Genomic DNA, 22,261 nt, shown 5'->3' on the forward strand with positions numbered 1-22,261 from the left:
CTTTTCCGGCAACACAGAAAGGAGAATTCTACTTAGTAAGGGCTATAAACCCTAAGCGCGGCCGAAGGCCGCCTACTCAGAGAGAAGTTGTGCGCAAAAATACTTCCGCCCTTCATTTCCGGCAACACAGAAAGGAGAATTCTATTTAGTAAGGGTTATAATCCCTAAGCGCTTCCGAAGGCCGCCTACGCAGAGAGAAGTTCTGCGCAAAAATACTTCCGCCCTTCTTTTCCGGCAACACAGAAAGGAGAATTCTACTTAGTAAGGGTTATAATCCCTAAGCGCGGCCGAAGGCCGCCTACGCAGAAAGAAGTTCTGCGCAAAAATACTTCCGGCCCTCTTTTCCGGCAACACAGAAAGGAGAATTCTACTTAGTAAGGGCTATAAACCCTCAGCGCGGGTGAAGGCCGCCTTCTCAGAAAGAAGTTTGTTTTCATGTATGCACTATTTCGGTTTTTTTCATATGCATTACTTCGGGTTTGAGTCGAAAATGTGCATTATTTCGTATGCACAGGTTCCATATGCACAATTTCAGGGTGCCTTTTGATTTATATTTTTTTTTTTGCCCACGGTGTCATCCCTTTTTTCCATTCAAAGTACGTTCGAACAGTTTTTTATATGGAAGAGAATGCCTACCATTGTCAACAAAAAAAATTGCAAAAATCAACGGTATTTTGTATCCACTTGAAACTTGCATTTTATTATACCAAAATTGAATGGGCTAAAAATTGTATACCTACAAAAAATTTTCTAAAATTATGAATGAAAAGTATGAAATTTTTGTGAAAATTTGTTGAATTTTTACAATTTTTGTGCACAGTTTGAAATGTGGTTTTATCTGGTGTTTATTTTAAAATTAGCTAGACTTTTATAGATAAAAAAATTTAAACATTAAATAAACCAAAGAATTCCTTCCAAAACTGGTTAATACACAGCGAGTCTATTATTTCTGCTAGCAGTATATATTCGTATTAATACATATGTATATGTATTTAAATTCAGTCCTTCGACTTTATAATGTAGCAGTTTTACGTGTTTATACCGATATATAAATGTTTCAGTAATTTAAAACTTTGCGAGAGATTCGATGCATAAATAAATAAGTTAACAGTTTAGTGTAAATTTACATTAAAGTAATAACACAGTCCAAAAAATTTACAAAAATGTTACTCAACACGAACAAACGCTATATACATATGTATGTATGTATGTACATAGGTATTAGAAAACAGTACTAGTATAGACCCTGCAAACCATTTTTTCAGAGTATTCTGCATTGTAAAGAAATTTCAAAGAATTCGTTAAGATTTAATTTGCCGAATTTTCTAAAATGAAATAAATCACGCACACTTCCTTTCTTTTACGAAATTTCGGAAGAAAATATGTGAAGCAACGAAAATAATGTTGCTATGTGAAGAATATCTTACAGAATTTTCTTTATTTTTCGTACAGAAATTTCTTTACGAGTTCGTGTCAACCACTTCATATAATTTTCTTTGAAAATTCGTAAAAAAATCGTTACAGAAATGAGAGACTCCTAACGATTTCCTTAAAATTTCGGGAACTTTGGTTTGCAGGGGAGGGTCTGAGTTTTTATTACGTAAGGTTAAAGTTTTAACATTTTGGCTGAAAGTCGAATTACTGGCCCTATTATGTATGGCGACTGGTGTCTAATTGCTGGCCTAGTAGCCATGGCTACCAATATTGTACTTCGTATTATGTTTAGCGATTATTCTCAGTATTCAAAAAAGCACAGACAACATTCGAGTTTACTTTTTTGACATGTTTATTTCGAAGTAATTGGCAACTTTGCTCCAGTGTGTTTGACAGTTTACGTAAACAAATAACAAAATCATCATAAGTGGGAAACAGATAATTGCTACCAGACTCAGTAGCTAGAAAGTTGCCATACGTAATTCGAATTTAAGTACATTAAGGTCTCTTTTTATGCGAACTTGAATTTATGCGGTTTTTGAAATCATTTTTTCACTGTAGTGATTTTGTCTTTTTGAGAGTAGTTATTACTTTTTTTCAGTGTGTAAGAGGCAATGCTTCTGATAATTAATTTGTCTTTGTATTCTTACATAATTCATGCATTTATTGTGGTATTATTTTTTTGTTTTTGGTTAAAACACAGATGCAATTTTATTTATTTCATCAATGTTCAGGTTTACATGGAATAATAAGTATTGAAGTGAAGAAATAAATTGTTTTGTTTTGCTTAATATTGCCTCACTTGATTATTTTATGCGTTTCTGTTTAGAATTTTTGAATGGAGTATCTGTATTTATGCAGTTTTTGAAAATTCGTGAACACATCCCCTGTTTTTGTATGAAAGTAAAGAAATTTTTTATGCGTATTTTTTTATGCGGCTTCCTGAGGAATGCTATCAGTCGCCATACATAATAGGGTCACAATTTATCGAAAATATTATGTATACAACTTTTTCAAATATAATTTCTGCCCTCAGACTTTATCAGTAAAATTTAGCAAACAATTTCCTTGTATAACATTTAACACTCTAGTTCTTATTAGAACAAGACTTTTAGACACTTATTTTAAAGTGGTTCCATTTGAGACCATTAAAAATTACAGATTTTACTGGGGTGTCGGTAATCTCTGTACATGCTATAAATCAGGGACGTGCATCGGATGAAAAATTTGGTCAGTTCGGTGCAATGGTTCGAACCGTTTTTGCACCTTTGGATTGGTTCGTCAAAACGTTTTGTTTTAGTGTTTAAACCAAGGTTTTAGTTCGGGAATTAAAAAAAAACTTAGTATCAAGGCATATCAAACATGTAGTAGCACTAGAGCAAAAACAACTAGAGTCCGACCGATTAATCGGCCGATGCCGAGGCTAGTATCGGCCAAAAGAATCGGGATCCGCCGTTTTTGGCCGATTCTTGAATACGGTAATGTTATTTAGTTATTTGATTATGTTTTTCTTTTGTTTTTATAAAACTTTGTAAAAAAGTATTTGTTCTTGAAATGAATTTACATTCAGGATTTAATCGACAAAGAATCGGCCGATGCTTCGGCCGATTAAATCCTGAATATAAAATCATTTCAAGAACAAATGCTTTTATAAACTTTTATAATAAGAAAAGAAAAACATAATCAAACAACTAAATAACATTACCTCATTCAAGAATCGTCCAAAAACGACCAATGCCGATTCTTTTGGCCGAGACTAGCCTCGGCGTTGGCCGATTAATCGGTTGAACTCTAAAAACAACATTTACGTGTATTTTGTTGTTTCTTCTGGTATTTAAAGTATCAAAAACTGTTCTGATTTTTTTATGTAAATCAAAGTGTGCCATGTGATTACAAAAATAATGAAATAAAAAATTTTAATTGGGGAAAAAATAGAAATTGTTGCTACTATCTTTCTTAGTAAACTGGAAACAATTTCAACCCTCAAGTTGCTTCCCTTCGCCGATTCCTGTTGCTACTATTTCGGCGGACCTCACTGAACATTTTCCAAAAAAAAGAGAGCAAAATCCGTCGGGTGTTTTTTTTTCTATGGCCACTTTTACTAATTTAAATAATACACAGGCCAACAAAAATTTAAAAAAATTCTGTATCCTAAAATGCTAAAGCTTTTTTCGATGGACTTTTTTGTGCTGATTGCTAATCTGTAAGTATAAAGTTTCCATCAGCTTTCGATTTTGAGCAAAAAATTGCGTTTTTTGGCAATATTTGAAAAGCTCTAGCAAAAAAACAAAAGGTGATAGAACTTTCCACTTGGGCTTAAACTAAAGCTAGAACTCTCGACTACTACTACAAAAGTTTGAAAAAAAATTTATCCTAAAATGATAAAGCTGTTTTCGATAGACTTTTTCATGCTGATTGTGAATCTGTAAATATAAAGTTTCCATCAGCTTTCGATTTTGAGAAAAACGTGGTCAAAGTGTCAAAAAATCGCGGTTTTCAAAATAAATAAAAGGTGATAGAGCCTTCCACTTGGGCTTGAATTAAAGCTAGAACTCTCGACTACTATCCATGAAAATTCCATTCATGCACCTTGACTTGATGGTCACTTCTGCTATTTCGGAGATCACCACATCTTCTAATTAGACTGAGGAAGTTCACTGTCCTAACGAATTTTCATCAAGAACATAGAAAATTTGTTTGAGTATTTTTTGAATTAAGAAGACTTCTTGTCTATAACACTTCTACTTCTACCATTTTTTCACGTTATTGTTGCTTTTCCACAATAAGTTTTTCATTAAAAACGGCCTCGAGCTCAATAAAAAAGCGTTGAATATAATTGTTATAAGGCCATAAAATAACAAAAACAAATAACTTAAGGACGAGCACACCTAAAAGTTAAACATTCTAAAAATAGAATTATTAACCAAAACCAACAACCACATGATCAAGTGTAAATCGTAGCGGAATAGCTGCGCTTGATTGTGTTGGCTTAGCAAATGAAAAAGTGAGGAAAAAGCAACGATAATTTACAAGGCTAACTTAGCACAGTGCGTAGGCAACTGGCTGAGTCAGTGGGATCGTCGGTTCGAATCCTACTGAAAGAAGTCTGATGATCAAGTGTAAATCGTAGCGGAATAGCTGCGCTTGATTGTGTTGGCTTAGTAAATGAAAAAGTGAGGAAAAAGCAACCATAATTTACAAGGCTAACTTAGCACAGTGCGTAGGCAACTGGCTGAGTTAGTGGGATCGTCGGTTCGAATCCTACTGAAAGAAGTCTGATGAGGAAATGTGGTGATTTCCGAAATAGCTATCACTTCTACCTTTTTTTCAAATTATTGTTGCTTTTCCACAATAAGTTTTTCATTAAAAACGGCCTCGAGCTCAATAAAAAATTCTTGAATATAATAGTTATAAGGCCATAAAATAACAAAAACAAAAAGAATTATAGAAATCGGTTAATGTGGTCCAAAGTTATGCGGTAACATACATAAAAAAAATATTCCGACGAATTAATAACCTTCTCCTTTTTGTGAAGTCGGTTAAAAATTAAATTAAATTAAAAAATATTTTTCTTTTTCAAATAATAAAATCTAAAAATTAAAGGAAATTTAACTAAAAATTAGAATATAGATTAAAAAAGAAAAAAATACGTTCCTAAAAATCAAATGAAATTAAAAAAAAATTCTTTTTGAAACAATACAAGTAATTTTTAAGCAAAAAAAAAACCGACTTCAATTTCTCATATAAAAATTTAACATTATCGTTGATCTCTTCATGATCCAATGATCGGATTTGAACCAAATTAGAATGGGACCTGTGAGATAACATCTTTCCTTTAAAAAAAGAATTATAGAAATCGGTAAACGTGGTCCAAAGTTATGCAGTAACATACATAAAAAAAATATATATATATATTCCGACTAATTGATAACCATCCTCCTTTTTGTGAAGTCGGTTAAAAAGAACAAACAAATTTTAATTTAGCCTTGAAAATATTTAACAAAAATCACAATGTACTCATTTTGGCTCCCTAATGTAAGTGAATCAAGTACGAAAATAACAGTTTTTAATAAAAAGAAACTGGAGGGTTCCGGAGCTAAAATAAACTTTTTTTAACCTTGTACTTGACTCACCTTCAACCTGCAACAAGTTTTGTTTCGGGTGTATTTCAGGGTAAGGTACTCGATGTACGCAAACGAAATCATTTAGAAAAAATTCGTTTATTTTACATTGATTAATATGGTAATTAAAACATCCTGTATGTACATATGAATAATTTTTAGATATAAATATTATGTACATAAATTTTACTGAGAAATACATATACATTTGTTAATATTAGACTATTGTATTTTTTTAAAGCCCTGGATCCATCCTTAATTTATAATGATTGGGTTTTGGTTTCTATGGTGACTTTTAATAAAATCTCGTCCATATTTTTGAGGAACTTTCTAACCTTCTAACTACCACTGCAATAAGGGTAAAAATAAATTAAAAAGTCTTACGAAAGAATTGCCTGCTAATTTCTCATACAGACATTTGAAGACAACTAGTCAATTTATGCACTATTTCGTGATTTTCACGCACATATTTACATTCTTCTAATTTGTCGCTGTAACCGCCTAAGCGATTTTGGCCGAGTTCAAGAAAGCATGCCAGTCGCTTCTCTGATGTGGCAACTGATGCCAACTGGAAATGCCAAGTGAATCCAAGTCTTTCTCCACTTGGTCTTCCATCGCAGTGGAGGCCTCCCTCTTCCTCTGCTACCAACAGCGGGTTCTGAGTTTCAGAGCTAGAGCATCGGTGTCCATTGGATTGACATGGAAAAGCCAGTGAAGCCGCTGTATTTTAAATCGCTGCACTATGTCCATGCCGTTGTTCATTGTCCACGCCTCGTGTGTTTTCCATACGTCGAGAGAGGACTTTACTTCTGAATTGCCTACTCAGTCCAAAATAGTACTTGTTGGCAAAAGTTGGATGCGGTGGATTTTGACGGCGACATTAATGGATTTTAATGCTGGTCCCCAAGTAAACGAAATGCTCTACTTAAATATTTACATTAATAAAGATAATACCCCGAATGAAGATACATACTTATAGTGCATCTACGTTTAGTCGGATAACGGTTTAATCTTCGGTAACCCTTAGTAAAATGTTTTGCTTTTTTCAGAACAATATAAAGCTTTTTCTGTGACTTTTAACTGTCTAACATGTAAGAGTTAGAGGGTTAAATTTTTCTACATAAAAATTACTTGCTAAATTTTACTCTTCGAAGTCAGAAACTAAATTATGTATATTTGAAGTCGTTTTATGCATAATATTCAAAATTTTAAAGCTCCGCAAAAAAAAACTCAGACACTTTGGACTAGTACTATCTTCGACAAGGTTAGTCAGGCAGACGTTCTCTTTCATAATATATACATATGTATCGTTTGTTCGTGTTATGTAGCCACTGTTGGGCCGTGTAATTAACTGCTATTTGACTCAGACAGGTAGTATATCCTAAAATGTTTAGATTGTGAGAAGAATCGATTCAATCTTGAAGCCAGTCTTTTTCCTAATGCCATAATACAATTTGTGGAAGTATCTCATGTAGTAATCGTCAGTTGCCTAAAATCACAAAATAATAAATAGTTGATACGAAATTATAAGCTTATTATACATATGTACACGTGCATGTATGCATATGCTTTTTATTATTATTACCTTCCTTTTATTAGCTCGGGATGTAACTATGTAATATTTGATACAATTTTATTATTATGTTTGAAAGTAAAATGTTGCTTCGGTAAGTTGTGAAATGTTAAAATGCTGTTTTATTTTTGAATTTATAAAATCTTATATTTTTATATTTTCAGCTAAATATTTTTTCAGATTTATATTCTCTAGATATCCGTCAGCTTATTTAACCTAACCATATATTAACTTTTTAATCGTATAATAAAAAATCATTATTTTTGCATTTTGACCATTTTCATAGTTCGTGGGTGGCTTTGGTTTTTACTACTTATCTCATACAATTTGTACATATATGTAGATTTGCATGGCTGCGTATAAATGTATGTGTATACACACATACATAAATGTATTATTTATTAATGACTATACATATTTGACTAAGGTATGCTTTCTTTACGCGATTGTGTTCGAGGTTTGTTTTTGATTTAAATATCTAAATAATAGTTATAATATGTTTCCAAACATTACGTGGAACATCGACCAAGTAATATATTAAATTAGCTAATACAAATATATTAAGTAAAATGTAGAAAGGCCCTAAGTATATTGTACATAAGAATTAAGAATTTGTAAGTGTAAAAAATGTCCGTATTTTTACAGTGAAGAGTTAACTCAAATTCGGTAATTAATTCAAAATTTTTGTAACTGAAAAGATGTCAGTTAACTTCTGAATGTAAATTAACTCTCCTTTGTACCGAAACTCTTTCCCAAGTGCTCCAATGTTTTTAGTGGGCATTATTAACATATTAATTCAAAATTTTTGTAACTGAAAAAAAGTCAGTTAACTTCTGATTGTAAGTTAACTCTCCTTTGTACCGAAACTCTTTCCCAAGTGCTCCAATGTTTTTAGTGGGCATTATTAACATATTTATTTTTAAGATTCAGCAATAATATTTTTAGTTCGATTTACTTTACTTTACCTAACGTAATTATTGTTGATGTATATGCGATCAAACACCTAAATATTTTTCTAATATTTCGTACCGTTTTTATTATCATTTAGCAAGCCGTTTTTGAAAAATTCAACATTTGTGAGGAATATGTAAACGAGTTGCTGAAATGGGTCAGCGCAATTGAATACAAAATTTCTAATGTTGGTGGACCTAAGGAAAAAGTTGATGAAATCCGAAACCAAACAAATATTTTAAGGGTATGGCCTCATAATAAATTGGTTATATTATGTACTATGCACATTTTGACTTAAACTGTATCCTCTATATTTCTTTTTGAATAGCAAATTAAAGAAGAAATTGATGGCCAGCAGCGACCAGTTTCCACATGTTTGGAACAAATTCGTCAAATTGTTTTAACCGGAGCAGATGTTCTCTCTGCTCCTGAGGTGTCAACTCTAGAGAATGCTGGAAGAGAGTTGCGTTCACGTGTTGATCGTGTCAGTGATCGAACCTTGCGATTGTTGCGGCGGCTTGAATCTATTCGCGATGAACTTACTAAATTATCTGGAGAACTTAGTATTTTCTTTAGCTGGTTACAAGAAGCTCGGCATAGGCTTGAAGATAAAGAACAGTCAATAGCCGACTTAAAGAATCTAGCTTCACATGCTGACTCTATACGAGAGTTTGCTAGCGATGTTATAAGCCATCAAGCAGATCTACGGTTTGTAACTATGTCGGCACAACGCTTCTTGGACGGAAGCAAGGAGTTCCTAACGATTCTAAATGATTTTCGTACAGCTATGCCAGAACGATTACCGCACATTGAGCCAATATCAAATGCGGAGAGTCCTATTCGCCAAGAAATTTCGTTGATATCCACTCAGTATAAGGATTTGCTACATCGTACAAATACACTTCAAGATCGAATAGCTGATTTAACTGGACGCCAACGAGAATTTCTAAATGCTATCGACAAAGCAAACGAATGGATCCGCACTGTAAAACCTCGAGTAGCACGTCTCATTGCTGAACCAATTTCAGGAGATACAAAAGTTGCTTTCGAGCAAATGAATGAAGCAAAAGCCGTTCACAGTGAATTATTATCAAATGGCCGTTTAATAGATAATGTTGATCAGGCTTTAGACGATTTAATAAAATTATTGGGAAGCCAACTGAGTCCATATGAATCTAAAATTTTGGAAAAGCCTGCGCTTGAATTGAAAAGTAAATACCAAAAACTACTTGAAACACTTGGTGAACATTGCAAGGTACTTGATAAAACGTTGGTACAATCGCAAAGTGTTCAAGATGCACTCGAGAATTTGGTTCTTTGGGTGGATAAAGCTGAGGATAAATTTAAATTGCAGTTTCGACCTGCATCTCTTATCAAAGAACGATTGCAAGAGCAAATACGTGAGCATAAAACTTTATTGGCAGATGTTAATTCACATCAGACAAGCATAAGTGGTGTACAAACATCCGCAAAACATCTGATGGACTCCGCATCCAATGCGCGCATTGCTAAAAAAGTTGAATCCAATTTAAGAACAGTATCTGAAAAAGTGGATAAACTGTTGGAAAAATTGCACAAACGAGGGGAATTTTTGGATGCTGTATATGGTCATTTGCAAAAATGTTTAGATGAAGTAGCTTCCACTGAACGTGATTTATATAATTTGCAAGAAATTATAAATAATCTCGATGCAATTAACTTGCCAATAGACTTACTTCTATCTCGTTCAGAAGAAGCAATACGACTAAAGGAGAGTAAAGTCTCTTTGTATGAAAACTGTGTCAGTAACTGTAAAGATTTAATAGGACAAAGAGATGTTACTGATACTAATCCGCTACGTGATCGAATTAAGTCATTGGAAAACTTGTGGCGCAATATAAATACTTCTTTGGATGAGAAATCAAAACTTGTGAAACTAAAAGCCGAACAGAAAGTAAAGTATGAAACCATGAAAGAAAACGTAATGGCATGGTTAGCTGAATTGGAAGTCCTCATAAGCAAAATGAGTCCGGTAGCTATTGATTTGAAAGTAATTCAGCAACAACACGATGAGCTTAAGCCGCTTTTACATAAATATGGAGATTTTAGTGACCACATTGACAAAATTAATGATGTTGGAGCCGAGTATAATGCACTTTTTAACCCGGAAAGCCCAAGTCGTAAGATATTAACTCATAGTACAGCTAAACGACTCAGTCCAATGCGCGCTACTCCTAGAGATGGCAGAGGTTTAAGCCCAACTAAAGGAGGTCTTTTGTCGCCTTTGTCCACTGCCTCTGGTGGATTTGGAAGCCGCAGATCATCTCAAGATGGTTTTCAAATTTCTGAGTTCTCTCCAGTTCAACAGCAATTAAAAGAGATTAATAATCGTTATAGTTTGATTGGTGTTCGTTTGGCAGATCGTCAAACCGAGATCGAAAATATGACTGAAGAAGTGCGAAAGCAGTATGAAAATCTAAAAAACTTATCATCGTTTCTGGAACGTATTCAACGGCAAGTCCCGAGAGAGTCAGCATCAAATAAAGATGAGGCTGAGCACTGTATTAAGCAAATAAGAAAAGTTCTAGAAGATATGTATGAAAAACAGAGTCTATTGGATACCACCAAGGTACAAATTAAAGATATCCTTCGAAGAAAATCTGATGTAGCAGGTGCAGATCAGTTACGACAAGAAAGTGATTGCATTATTGAGAAATGGAAGAGCTTAAACGACGTTTGCAAAAGTCGGATAGAATTTTCAGAAAAGCTACGTGACTTTTTAGATATACACAATAATTTGTCAAACTGGTTGCACAGTAAAGAAAGAATTTTAACTGTCCTCGGTCCTATTTCCACTGACTCAAGAATGGTTCAAAGTCAAGTTCAGCAAGTACAAGTTCTCAGAGAAGAATTTAGAATTCAGCAACCTCAACTGAATCACTTTCAGGAAATTGGTCATGATATTTTGAATCACTTAACAAATCCTTCTGAAATAACAAAAGTGAAGCAAAAACTCAATGATGTAATAAGTAAGTGGGACGACATAGTATCGCGTTTGGATGAACGCGCCAATAATTTGGGAGGAGCTGCTGATAGCAGCAAGGAATTTGACGCAGCCGTTAATAGATTACGAGAATCCCTACAGAATATTAGTGACAATTTAGACGATTTACCTACAGATGGCGACCATCAGGAAAATTTGCGAAAAATCGAACACCTGGATCGTCAACTAGAGGGTCAAAGGTCACTGCTTGCTGACGCTGAACAATCAGCTGTATTACTTTGTAATATTCTAGGCGACTCTGCTTCGCGGGCTGATGTAAATTCAAGAGTATCTGCGTTAGAGAAACAATATCAGACATTGCAAAGAAAGTTGGATACAAAAAAAGCAGAAACTGAAGCGTCATTAAGAGACAGTCGCCATCTTTCAGAAACTTGTACAAAAATGCTAGGCTGGTTGTCAGGCGAGTTGTCAAACTTGTCTGAAAAACTACTGTTATCTGCACATAAACCTACTTTACAACATCAAATTGACGCACATGAACCTATTTATCGTGAAGTAATGTCCCGCGAGCACGAAGTTATCATGCTTATGAACAAAGGAAAAGAATTGTCTGATCGTCAACAACACTTAACAATAAAACGTGATTTGGAACGAATACAACAACTTTGGGACAAACTCCGTAGAGAGGTATCTGAGAGGCACTCGCGCCTTCAAACCTGCATGGAGCATTGCAGAAAATATTCTCAAACATCAGAAACATTTTTATTGTGGTTACGAAAAGCAGAAGATAAGTTAGCTAGCTTAACACCTGGAAAACTGTATAAATCGAACATGGAAAAACGCATACGTGACATTCAAACGATGCGAAGTGAAGTTTGGAAGCACACGAATGAATATGAGACCACTAAAGGTTTGGGGGAAACTTTCATAAGTTACTGTGATATTGACCAAGATCCTATCAAATGCGAGCTAAAGGATATCAAGGATAGGTGGGAAAAACTTAACAACGATTTAATTACTAAAACCCAAGATATCGAAAATTGCTCACGACGTTTATCTGATTTTAATGATAACCTTAGAAATTTGGATCATGCAGTGAGTCGATGCGAAGATCGTTTAGCTGCGCACGATGCACTAGGAGGAGCAGCAAAAGATCCAAAACTTTTAGAACGAGTAAAGGCTATACGAGACGAATTAACAAAATTGGAAAAACCTCTCAATGAATTGAAAGCTATGGCCAAAACAATATCTTTGGAAAGTCAATCAGCTGGGGGTGAGGCGGGTCATTTAGGCGACGATGTCGACGGCATGTTTGATCGCGTCTCTGATCTAAAAGCTCGTCTCAGTGATCGTTTCGATGAGTTACAATTTGCTGCTTCTACTATATCGAAATTGAACGAACAAATAAAATATATTTTATCAGATTTAAATAAGTTAGAACAAGAAATTGAAAATTTGTCACCGCCTGGGCGAGAAGTTGACGTAGTTAGATCACAACTGAAAGACACAGCGGGTGTAAACTCAAAATTAGAACAAATTTCGAATTTAGTAAATGATATGGAGCGCGCTTCATCCACTTTGATTGATTCCGGGATAACCACCGAAAATCAAATTCCTGCACAAATATCGTCTATACGTAATACAATTAATCGTTTAGATATCCAAAGTCGAAATCATGAGCGCAATTTGCAAGGTGCTCTAAAAGCTTTGATTGAATACTTCGATAATAAAGCTCTAGTGCTGGGAGAGTTACGAAGCGTAAAACGCGAATTTGATAATTTTAAACCAGTTAGTTCGGAACTTGATCAAATTCGTCGACAGCAGCAAGATTTTCGTGATTTTCGAAATCTTAAAGTAGAGCCTTTGTCACAGAACATTGTCAAAGTAAACAATGCTGGTCGTGACTTAGTTAGATCAGCTGGAAGTGGTGTTTCTACTGTCGTTATTGAAAAAGATCTAGAAGATCTAAACGATAACTGGAATAACTTAAAAGAATTAATGAATGATCGAGAGCGACGTTTGGATGTTGCTCTTTTGCAGTCCGGAAGATTCCAGGAAGCCTTGTCAGGTCTTTCTAAATGGTTATTTGACACAGAGGAAATGGTGGCAAATCAAAAACCACCAAGCTCGGATTACAAGGTCGTCAAAGCACAACTACAAGAGCAAAAATTTTTGAAAAAAATGTTAATGGATAGGCAAAACTCCATGTCTTCTCTATCTTTGATGGGTGTCGAAGTTGCCAATGCCTGCGAGCCTTCAGAACGAGATCAGATTGAAGGACAGCTTAATGATCTTGTAAGGCGTTTCGATTCTCTTACTAATGGTGCCGAACAGAGAGAAAGTGATTTGGAAGCAGCAATGGAAGTGGCTAAAGATTTCCATGATAAAGTGATTCCCCTTGAGCTGTGGCTAGATGGTGTCGAACGATCAATCAAAAATATGGAGCTTGTTCCAACAGATGAAGAAAAAATTCAAAATCGTATTAAGGAACACAACGAATTACATGGTGAAATTTTATCTAAAAAAATAGATTTTACGGCTTTGGCAGATGTGGCTGGACAACTCATGCACTTAATTGGTGAAGATGAGGCCGCACAATTAGGTGAAAAAGTGCGTAACATAACAGATCGATTTACTACCTTAGTTGAAGTCAGTGAAAATATTGGTTCCCTTTTGGCTGAGTCTCGCCAGGGATTACGGCATTTGGTCATAACGTATCAAGAATTGGTTGGCTGGATGGACAGAATGGACCAGGAGCTGACACGCTTTAAAGTGATTCCTGTTTATTCGGAAAAGCTACTGGAACAAATGGATCATTTGGTTGAACTGAATGAAAATATTGCTAGTCAGGCTCCAAACATTGAATCAACAGTTGATTCAGGTTCCGAACTAATGAAACACATTTCTAATGATGAGGCCTTACAATTAAAAGATAAACTGGATGCACTTCAACGTCGGTATGGTGAATTAGCGACTAGGGGAGGAGACCTCCTTAAAAGGGCCAAAAATGCTCTTCCGTTAGTTCAGCAATTCCATAACTCGCATAACCGTTTGTTGGAATGGTTGCAAATAGCTGAAGGTGCCTTTACAGCGAGTGAGCTTTGTCATGCAGACTTATTACGCCTAGAAACGGAATTGGTGGAAATGCGCCCTGTAATAGATAATATTAATTTATTTGGTCCGCAATTATGCCAAATCTCCCCAGGCGAAGGTTCAACATCAATTGAAAACATAGTAACGCGTGATAATCGCCGTTTCGACGCGATTGTTGAGCAAATTCAACGGAAAGCAGAACGTTTTCACTTAAGTAATCAACGCGTCAAAGAGGTTACAGGAGACATCGATGAATTGCTGGAATGGTTCCGAGATATGGACACAGCCCTTCGCGAAGCGGATCCACCTGCAATAGAGCCAACATTAGTTCGCTTACAATTACAAGAACATCGTTCAATAAATGATGATATTTCTAGTCAGAAGGGGCGTGTACGTGACATAGCTGTTTCATCAAAAAAAATTTTAAGAGAATCTCCTCAGAGCGAATTTATAGCTTCGCTTCGTGAAAAATTAGAAGACTTAAAAGAAATCGTGGATTCCGTCGCTCAATTGTGCAGTGAACGCTTGGGCATTTTGGAGCAGGCACTACCTTTATCGGAACATTTTGCAGATTCACATAACGGTTTGTCCTGTTGGTTAGACGATATGGAACAACAAGTTTCAAGATTTAGTATGCCAGTATTGCGCCCAGATCAAATAACGACACAACAAGATAAGAATGAACGCCTTTTGCTTTCTATTACCGAACATAAGCCTTTGCTAGATAAACTCAATAAGACAGGCGAAACTTTAACGGCTTTTGTATCGGAAGATGACAGCGCAAAAATAAATGATTTCCTTGATTCTGATAACGCACGTTTTCAAGCACTTCGCCTGGAGTTACGCGAACGGCAACAAATGTTGGACAACGCTTTGCAAGAATCGAGTCAGTTTTCAGACAAATTAGAAGGCATGCTCCGAGCATTGGCTAATACTGTCGATCAAGTGAATCAGCTGGACCCCCTGTCAGCACTACCACAGAAAATAAGAGAGCAAATGGAAGATAACGCTGCATTAACAGACGATTTGGAAAGGCGTTCAGATGCTTTTACGGCTGTAAAAAAAGCCGCCGATGAAGTCATTGCAAAGGCCGGAAATAAGGCTGATCCGGCTGTACGCGATATTAAATCCAAATTGGAAAAATTAAATAGTCTATGGAACGACGTGCAGAAAGCTACTAAAAACCGTGGCAGCTCACTCGACGATATACTAAGTGTGGCTGAACCATTCTGGGAACAACTCAATGGCGTAATGGGCACACTTAAAGATCTAGAAGAAACCTTATCCTCACAAGAACCTCCTGCTGCCCAGCCCCAGGAAATACAGAAACAGCAGGTTGCATTACAGGAGGTGCGCTTCAAAATTGATCAGACTAAACCAGAAGTAGAGCAAGTGCGACGCAATGGCAGCAATTTGATAAATATGTGTGGCGAACCGGATAAACCAGAAGTAAAGAAGCATATCGAAGATCTGGATAATGCATGGGACAGTATTACAGCTTTATATGCAAAGCGTGAAGAAAATTTAATTGATGCAATGGAGAAGGCAATGGAATTCCACGAGACCTTGCAAAATTTAGAGAAATTTCTGAACAAAGCCGAACGCAATTTTGAGGTGCTTGGCTCTGTTGGCTGTGACATAGGTGAAGTTAAAAAACAAATCGAGCAGCTGAGAGTATTTAAGGACGATGTTGACCCACATATGCTGGAGGTGGAAGCATTAAATAGGTAATTTCTGTAAAAAAAATCCACGTTTTAATATGTACAATTGTTTAATTTAAACGTATTTAACGCATACACCAGTTCGCCCCGCAATCCGAAAGCACTGTCGTTATTTAAACTGGTTTACAGAAAAAATGTTCCATGGATGCCACTATCCAATTCCTGTAAACAATTGCTCGCTGGTTCCAAAAACTTACTAAATTTTTTATTCTATGGATAAGTTTTCGAGATATTTTCAATTTACCGTTTTCAGTTTAAAACAAAAAATGGTTGCAATTAATCACGTATATCCTAGGAACCAATTTAACAACCCTAATATGAAATAGGGCAAATGAAAACGAACAAAATTCTAAATAGACTGTATGTACATCACTATTTGATTGGTCTGAAAGTTTCTGACAAATTAGCTAATCATTCCAGATTTTTTTTAATGAAAAAAAAACACACTTTAACAGAAGATAAATTTAAAAAATAACAGGTTCTGTGTCAAATTTTTGCAATTGCGCCAAAGCCTGTTCTGTTACGGAAAAATCAAGTTACTAATGAAGACAATCAATGGATAAATGAAGACAATTGATGGATAAATAAAGAAATAATGGGTGACCAAATGAAAATGCGCAAAGATTTTTTATTTGAAAAATGAGCAGGAAATAATTTTATTCATACGCCATGTACAACTAAGTAGCACGCTTTTGTGCTCATATTTCATACAACAAAACTCTGCGCATTTTCATTTGACCACTCATTACTTTTTTATTTATTCATCGATTTGCTTCATTACTAACTTAATTTAATTGTAACGGAACTGGCTTTAGCACAATTGCAAAAATTTTACGCAGAAACTGTTAGTTTTTTTTCATTTTTCTCCTGTTGAAACTATCAGTCCTATTGGAAAGTGATGTATAGACGGTGGAAATTTTTGTTAGCTTTCATTTGCCGTATTTCGTTTTCAGTTTGTTAAATTGGTTCATGAGATATAAGTGACTAAGTGGAACCATCTTTTGTTTTAATCTGAATAACGGTAAATTGAAAATATTTCAAAAATGTATCCATAGAATAAAAAATTAACTAGATTTTTGGAATCAGCGGGCGATTCTACATAAAAAATGGATCGGGGCATCCGTAGAACAAAAACCAAACACAAACTTGTGATCCAGTGCTATTCAAAAAGGAAACAAAAAAACTCAGGTGGCAGCTTCTCGATGCATTAGAACTCTCGAAAGTTCCTCCAGGGGCAATGTTAGACGTTATCCGTATGCGATTAGAATTTGAGAGCTTATTTAACCCTGAAAAGATAATCTGCATTTATTGGACGCAGGCGTTTTCGGCATATTTTTCGTTCTTCCAACATACCGTAATTTTGTCTTTGCTTTTTCCCTTATTAAATTATTATAAAAATTACAGTAGTTTTATTACATTTTTATGCAAAAATATAGTCCATATTAGCTTTTTCGAAATTAATCAATAAAATACACTGTGGTGTAGTGGTTATCACTCCGCAGGGCTTGGGTTCAAGCTCTGGTCAAACCAACATCGCAAAAAAATATAGAATAAAGGTTTTTTCTTAACAGCGGTCGCTCTCGGCAGGCAATGGCAAATTTCCGAGTGTATTTCTGCTATGAAAAACAGCAACAATACCGTTACGACAAACAATTGCCGTTAGGAGTCGGGGTAAAACTGTAGGTCCCTCCCCTTTGTGTGATAACATCAAGGCGCACGCCACAAATCAGAGGAGAAGCTCGGCCAAACACTAACATATGTTTAAGCGCCAATCTATTATTATTATTATCTTTGACGGTTGTCAGAATGTGGTTATCTTTTTAAGGTTAAAGATTCTAGTTGGCGGTGTTGTCGAGATATTATTGTTTTTAAGGTACACGTATAATATATTGCGTCGTAGATCTGAAATACGTTAACAAAGCTACCCATTAGGAGGCTTTTTAAACGACAAATTGACTGGTCAAGAAATTGCGCACAATAGGGGAAATTTTCATGGGTGGCAACCCTAATCAAAAATAGTGTTAAAATAAAGCTTTTTTAGAACCGTTCCTTGGCCACCGATATTAAAATACCTCACATAACTTGTGTATAATTTATTTTAATTCAAATTTTCATATACAGTTAACGACCCTCTATGAACTTTAACTAAAACCTTCTTAAACCTCCTTCGTTTGCCACCCATATTGTGATACATATTTTAATTAACGTATGAATTCATTTGAATATAACTTTTTAAAAAAGGTGGAAACCCTCTTCAGAAACCTAAAGGAGCGATCCGTTTGCTAAATTTCATCTAAATCCGTAGAGCTTTTTCTGAGTAAAAAGATGTCTCGCATCAAATTCCAAATCACCCTTTAACACTAAAAAAGTTCTAGCTTCAACAAAACCTCCATGCGCCATGCCAAGCGCGTTAAATTCACACCTGGCTTTTGAAATTAGAACGAACGGCGAAGGTCTAATGACCCCCCAAAAAATATCTTTTCTGGTTATACATACACTAGACATCATATTTAAGCAACAAATTAGAAAAGAAAATAGAAACCTTTCGGCGAATCATAAAAATATTTAATACTAGCAAATGCCCGGCGTGCTTCACTGCGCCTTACATGTATTTTTTGCCTTTTGATACCCGTATTGTAATTTTGAATTTTTTGGATCAACTTAATAGAATACAATTTGTCAAACAGGTGGCAACCCTCGTCAAAAATATTTTCGGCAGTAAACTTTCCTAAAACTGTTCAGTTTGATACCCATATTGCAATATTCAATTTATCTTATCAATTAAATTAAATACAAATTTTCAAACAGGTGGCAACCTTCAACAAAAATATTTTCAGATGTAGCTTTCTTAAAGCTCTCCTTTGACAGCCATATTGCAATAATTACTTTATCTTATCAATATACTTAAACCTAAATTTTCAAACAGATGATTATAATTTAAATTTTCTTTACTTTTTTTCAAAAAAGTCAGTAATTAACCATTATTTTTTTTGTCAATGTTATTGTGGCTTGTTAACATTTTATTTTTAATATTTTTATTGGGCTTTGTACCACGATTGTTAATTAGGAAAAATTGAAAAAGCAACAAAGTCTAAGCGGTAGAAGTTATAGCACTATTTCGGAGATCACCACATCTCCTCATCAGACTTCTTTTTTTCTAGACTTCATACTCATATTCTTTCAGTCAAATATAACAGTTAAATTTTAGCTTTTATTTTTCCAATTAAAAATAAAAGTTAAAGTTTAACTTATATTTTTTCAGTGAAAATGAAAGTTAAAATTTTTGTTTTATTTTTTCGGTCAAATATGAAAGTTAAAATCTGAATTTTATTTTTGCGGTAAAAAATAACATTTAAAATTTTACTTTTATGTTTTCGGTCAAAAATAGCAGTACAATATGTTTTAATTGAAAAAAATATCAAAGTAAAAAATGCATATCTCTTTAATAACAGTTTTCCATCTTCTATAAATACATTTCCTAGATAAACATTTATTTACATTAATTTAAGCCTTAAGTTATCCATCTTTTTACAGCAATGACTCGGAATTCAGTTTAACAATTGATGTACATAGCTGCCTAGTTCTGCTCGGACAAATTGTTTCGCGTATCACTAAGAACAAGCTTAAGTGTTGACAACGCGCGTTCTACACTGACTTGAGTTTCTGGCACTTGATGTATAATACTTGTCACATCTCTTAGTCAAGAATATATTTTGTCCGTTCCGACAAATGATTAATATATTATCAGATACCAAACTTCAGTCTGATTCTCTAGAACTGAACTACTAGGTTGCGTTAACCCAGATATGTCCAATGTACTATAAATAGGACACCTACACAAGAGTTTACATGACGTAACGTTTTTCCATGAACCACTTATTTTACTCATTTAGTTAGTGCTCGGTATACCCAGCTGGCGACAGTACGTTCTGGTAATTTTTTACTAAAATTTCTACGTAATTGATTTACAAAGTTGCAAGTTTTCCAAAGTTTCGGTATATGGTGCTATCGTTGCACGGTAAGTAAAAATTTGCTTATTCAAATATAAAAAAATTAACGTTTTACATGTAGGACATCGGGCATATAATATACTACAAATTTCCTACAGAGGATTTTCTCTGCATGAATCTTTGGCTCTTTTAGAGGATGATAATGTAGATTTCTATAGCATTGCATTATTTCCATCAATAAATGCACCTGCAGACATTACCGACGAGGTTTCTGTCGACGAGAATTATGTCGGTATAAATAATTATCCGATTTCGCAGACGAAAAGCAGCGTTAAAGTCTTTTCGGAAACCGATTTCGATGATCAATGGTATTCCGGTAATGACATACCATTGTCAAGGAATCGGATGCCATTGGAGTAAATCCCATAAGTTTCGACAAGCGATACTCCTAACAAGAGCTAATTCGTATGGTAAAATATTGTAATATGAGCATGGGAGGTCTCGATCGTTCAGAACAAAATATTAGAGTCTACCGCAGTGCTATGTGAGGTAAGAAATAGTGCTTTCCCCTAATAACTAACTGTGTGGAAATGGTTGTACGAAATGACTGGCAGACTCATAAACATAATGCCGGAACAATGGATCCCTTAAGCTGATGCCAGATAAAACTTTGTGGCTTTGCGTGACATTTATAACTTTGCCAGCAAAGCGCCAGAAGCAAAAAGTATGCCACAATGAACGCCAGGAAAACAATTTTGTACTGCTTTTTTACTCCTCAAAATGGCTGTGGATTTCATTTATTTAGCTTTAAAAATATCAGCAATGTAATTAAATTTTATGTTTCTGCATGAAAACTCGAATTTGGACGAAACAAAATAAATATTAAACCGGCTGATTGTCAACGCGCACAAAAAGATGAGAGTTGGCCATCTTTACGCTTCGCGCTGCGGCGAAGCGAATCTGTCACGCAACGCGAAGCAAAAGTTTTATCTGACATCGCCTTTACCTCTCAGGAGAAGTATTGCGACAGCTTAACTCGCCCAAAATAAAAAAGGTAAGGTTTACGCATAGTTCCAACAAAGAATCGGGACCAGATGTGGCGCTTGTCATCAGAAAACCTCAATTACATGTCAAATCTATTGTCACAGATCACATCAAATAAGTCAGACAAAGTTGATAATATGTCATGTACCCAATATACTATGCATATAGGACAGCTTCAAAATACATGTTTTCAAATTTTTATTTTATTTTTTTAAATCGTTACCAAACCCTGTCTTTTCATCACAAGTTTAGATGAATATAATCAGAAAGCACTTTGAAAAGCTAATGTACAACGAATGGGCATATCTGGGTAAAAACAGGCAGACAGACAGACGGGCACGGCTATATCGACTTAGGTCATCAACGTGAATATTTTATTATAGGAAGCAAACAAAATGTTTTTAACTTAAACGCTTGCAATCAAATACCTAAAATATTTAGCAATGATATTTTAACTTTTATTTTTGATCCAAAATATAAATGTCACATTTTAACTTTTTTCTTGGGCTGAAAAAATAATATAAAAAAATAATAAGAAATATTTTTTAACGAAAAAGTAGAAGTCATATTCTAACTTTTATATTTGACTGAAAAAATAAAAGTCAAATTTTTTTGCCTAAATGAACTTCTAGTATGGATTGATAAAACAAACATTACTTTAGATCAGAGGTGGGCAGCTTCGACAGAGAATTTTTGTAGTGTGCGTGCAATTGATCTCACTGTGTGCGTGCGAAAAAGTCGTGCGGTTGAATGATGATTTCGCTGCCTTCTAAAGCAGAGCGTGTATGTATACGCGAATATGGCCGCCGGGGAGGCGCCGCCCAGGGCTGCTTAAGATCAATTAAAAACGGTAACGTATGAGAAGAATGTATTAACTCTTTTGAAATAAAAGGAAGGTAAAAAAAAACATAACATTTACGGTCCCTGGTTGCTCTAATAAAGACCCCCCATATTAGTTTTTCTTTAGAATCTATTATTTATGTACAGACATCGGCCTGTTACAATTTTATTATATGTATATTATTACGTGGTTATGCGCCAATGAATGTGCGTAACATTATTAGTTTTGAAACTTGGTTTTCATTTCTACTAAAATTCTAATGTGTTTTGACTTCTTTTGTATTGCAAATAGGCAAGCCGTGGAGTTAACGGATCGGACATCTCCTGAGCAAGCTGCATCAATTCGAAAACCACTATCTGTTGCAAATCATCGATGGGAAGCTTTACTACGTAATATGGTAGAACGCCAAAAACAATTAGAACATGCTCTTTTACACCTTGGCCAGTTCCAACATGCCCTAAATGAACTTTTAGTATGGATTGATAAAACAGACATTACATTAGATCAATTAAAAGCGGTAACGTATGAAAAAGAATGTATTTAAGGCATT

The 22,261-nt window shown here is 34.9% G+C and overlaps 1 protein-coding gene across 19 annotated transcripts in view; it reads left to right on the top strand.

Moving 5' to 3' along the window:
• Positions 1 to 22,261, top strand: part of shot (dystonin-like protein short stop) — an 852,754-nt gene that overhangs the window by 502,631 nt on the left and 327,862 nt on the right. For all 19 annotated transcript variants that reach the window (XM_017608278.1, XM_017607978.1, XM_017608395.1 and 16 more), the window contains 3 exons: positions 8,177 to 8,323; positions 8,408 to 15,882; positions 22,003 to 22,228. In XM_017608278.1, the coding sequence (XP_017463767.1) occupies positions 8,177 to 8,323; positions 8,408 to 15,882; positions 22,003 to 22,228 (7,848 nt within the window). The remainder of the gene's footprint in view (positions 1 to 8,176; positions 8,324 to 8,407; positions 15,883 to 22,002; positions 22,229 to 22,261) is intronic.

The sequence above is a fragment of the Rhagoletis zephyria genome, unplaced genomic scaffold (genome assembly GCF_001687245.7).
Source record: "Rhagoletis zephyria isolate East Lansing unplaced genomic scaffold, Rhagoletis_zephyria_1.1 Rzeph_scaffold_00007, whole genome shotgun sequence".
Taxonomy (NCBI): domain Eukaryota; kingdom Metazoa; phylum Arthropoda; class Insecta; order Diptera; family Tephritidae; genus Rhagoletis; species Rhagoletis zephyria.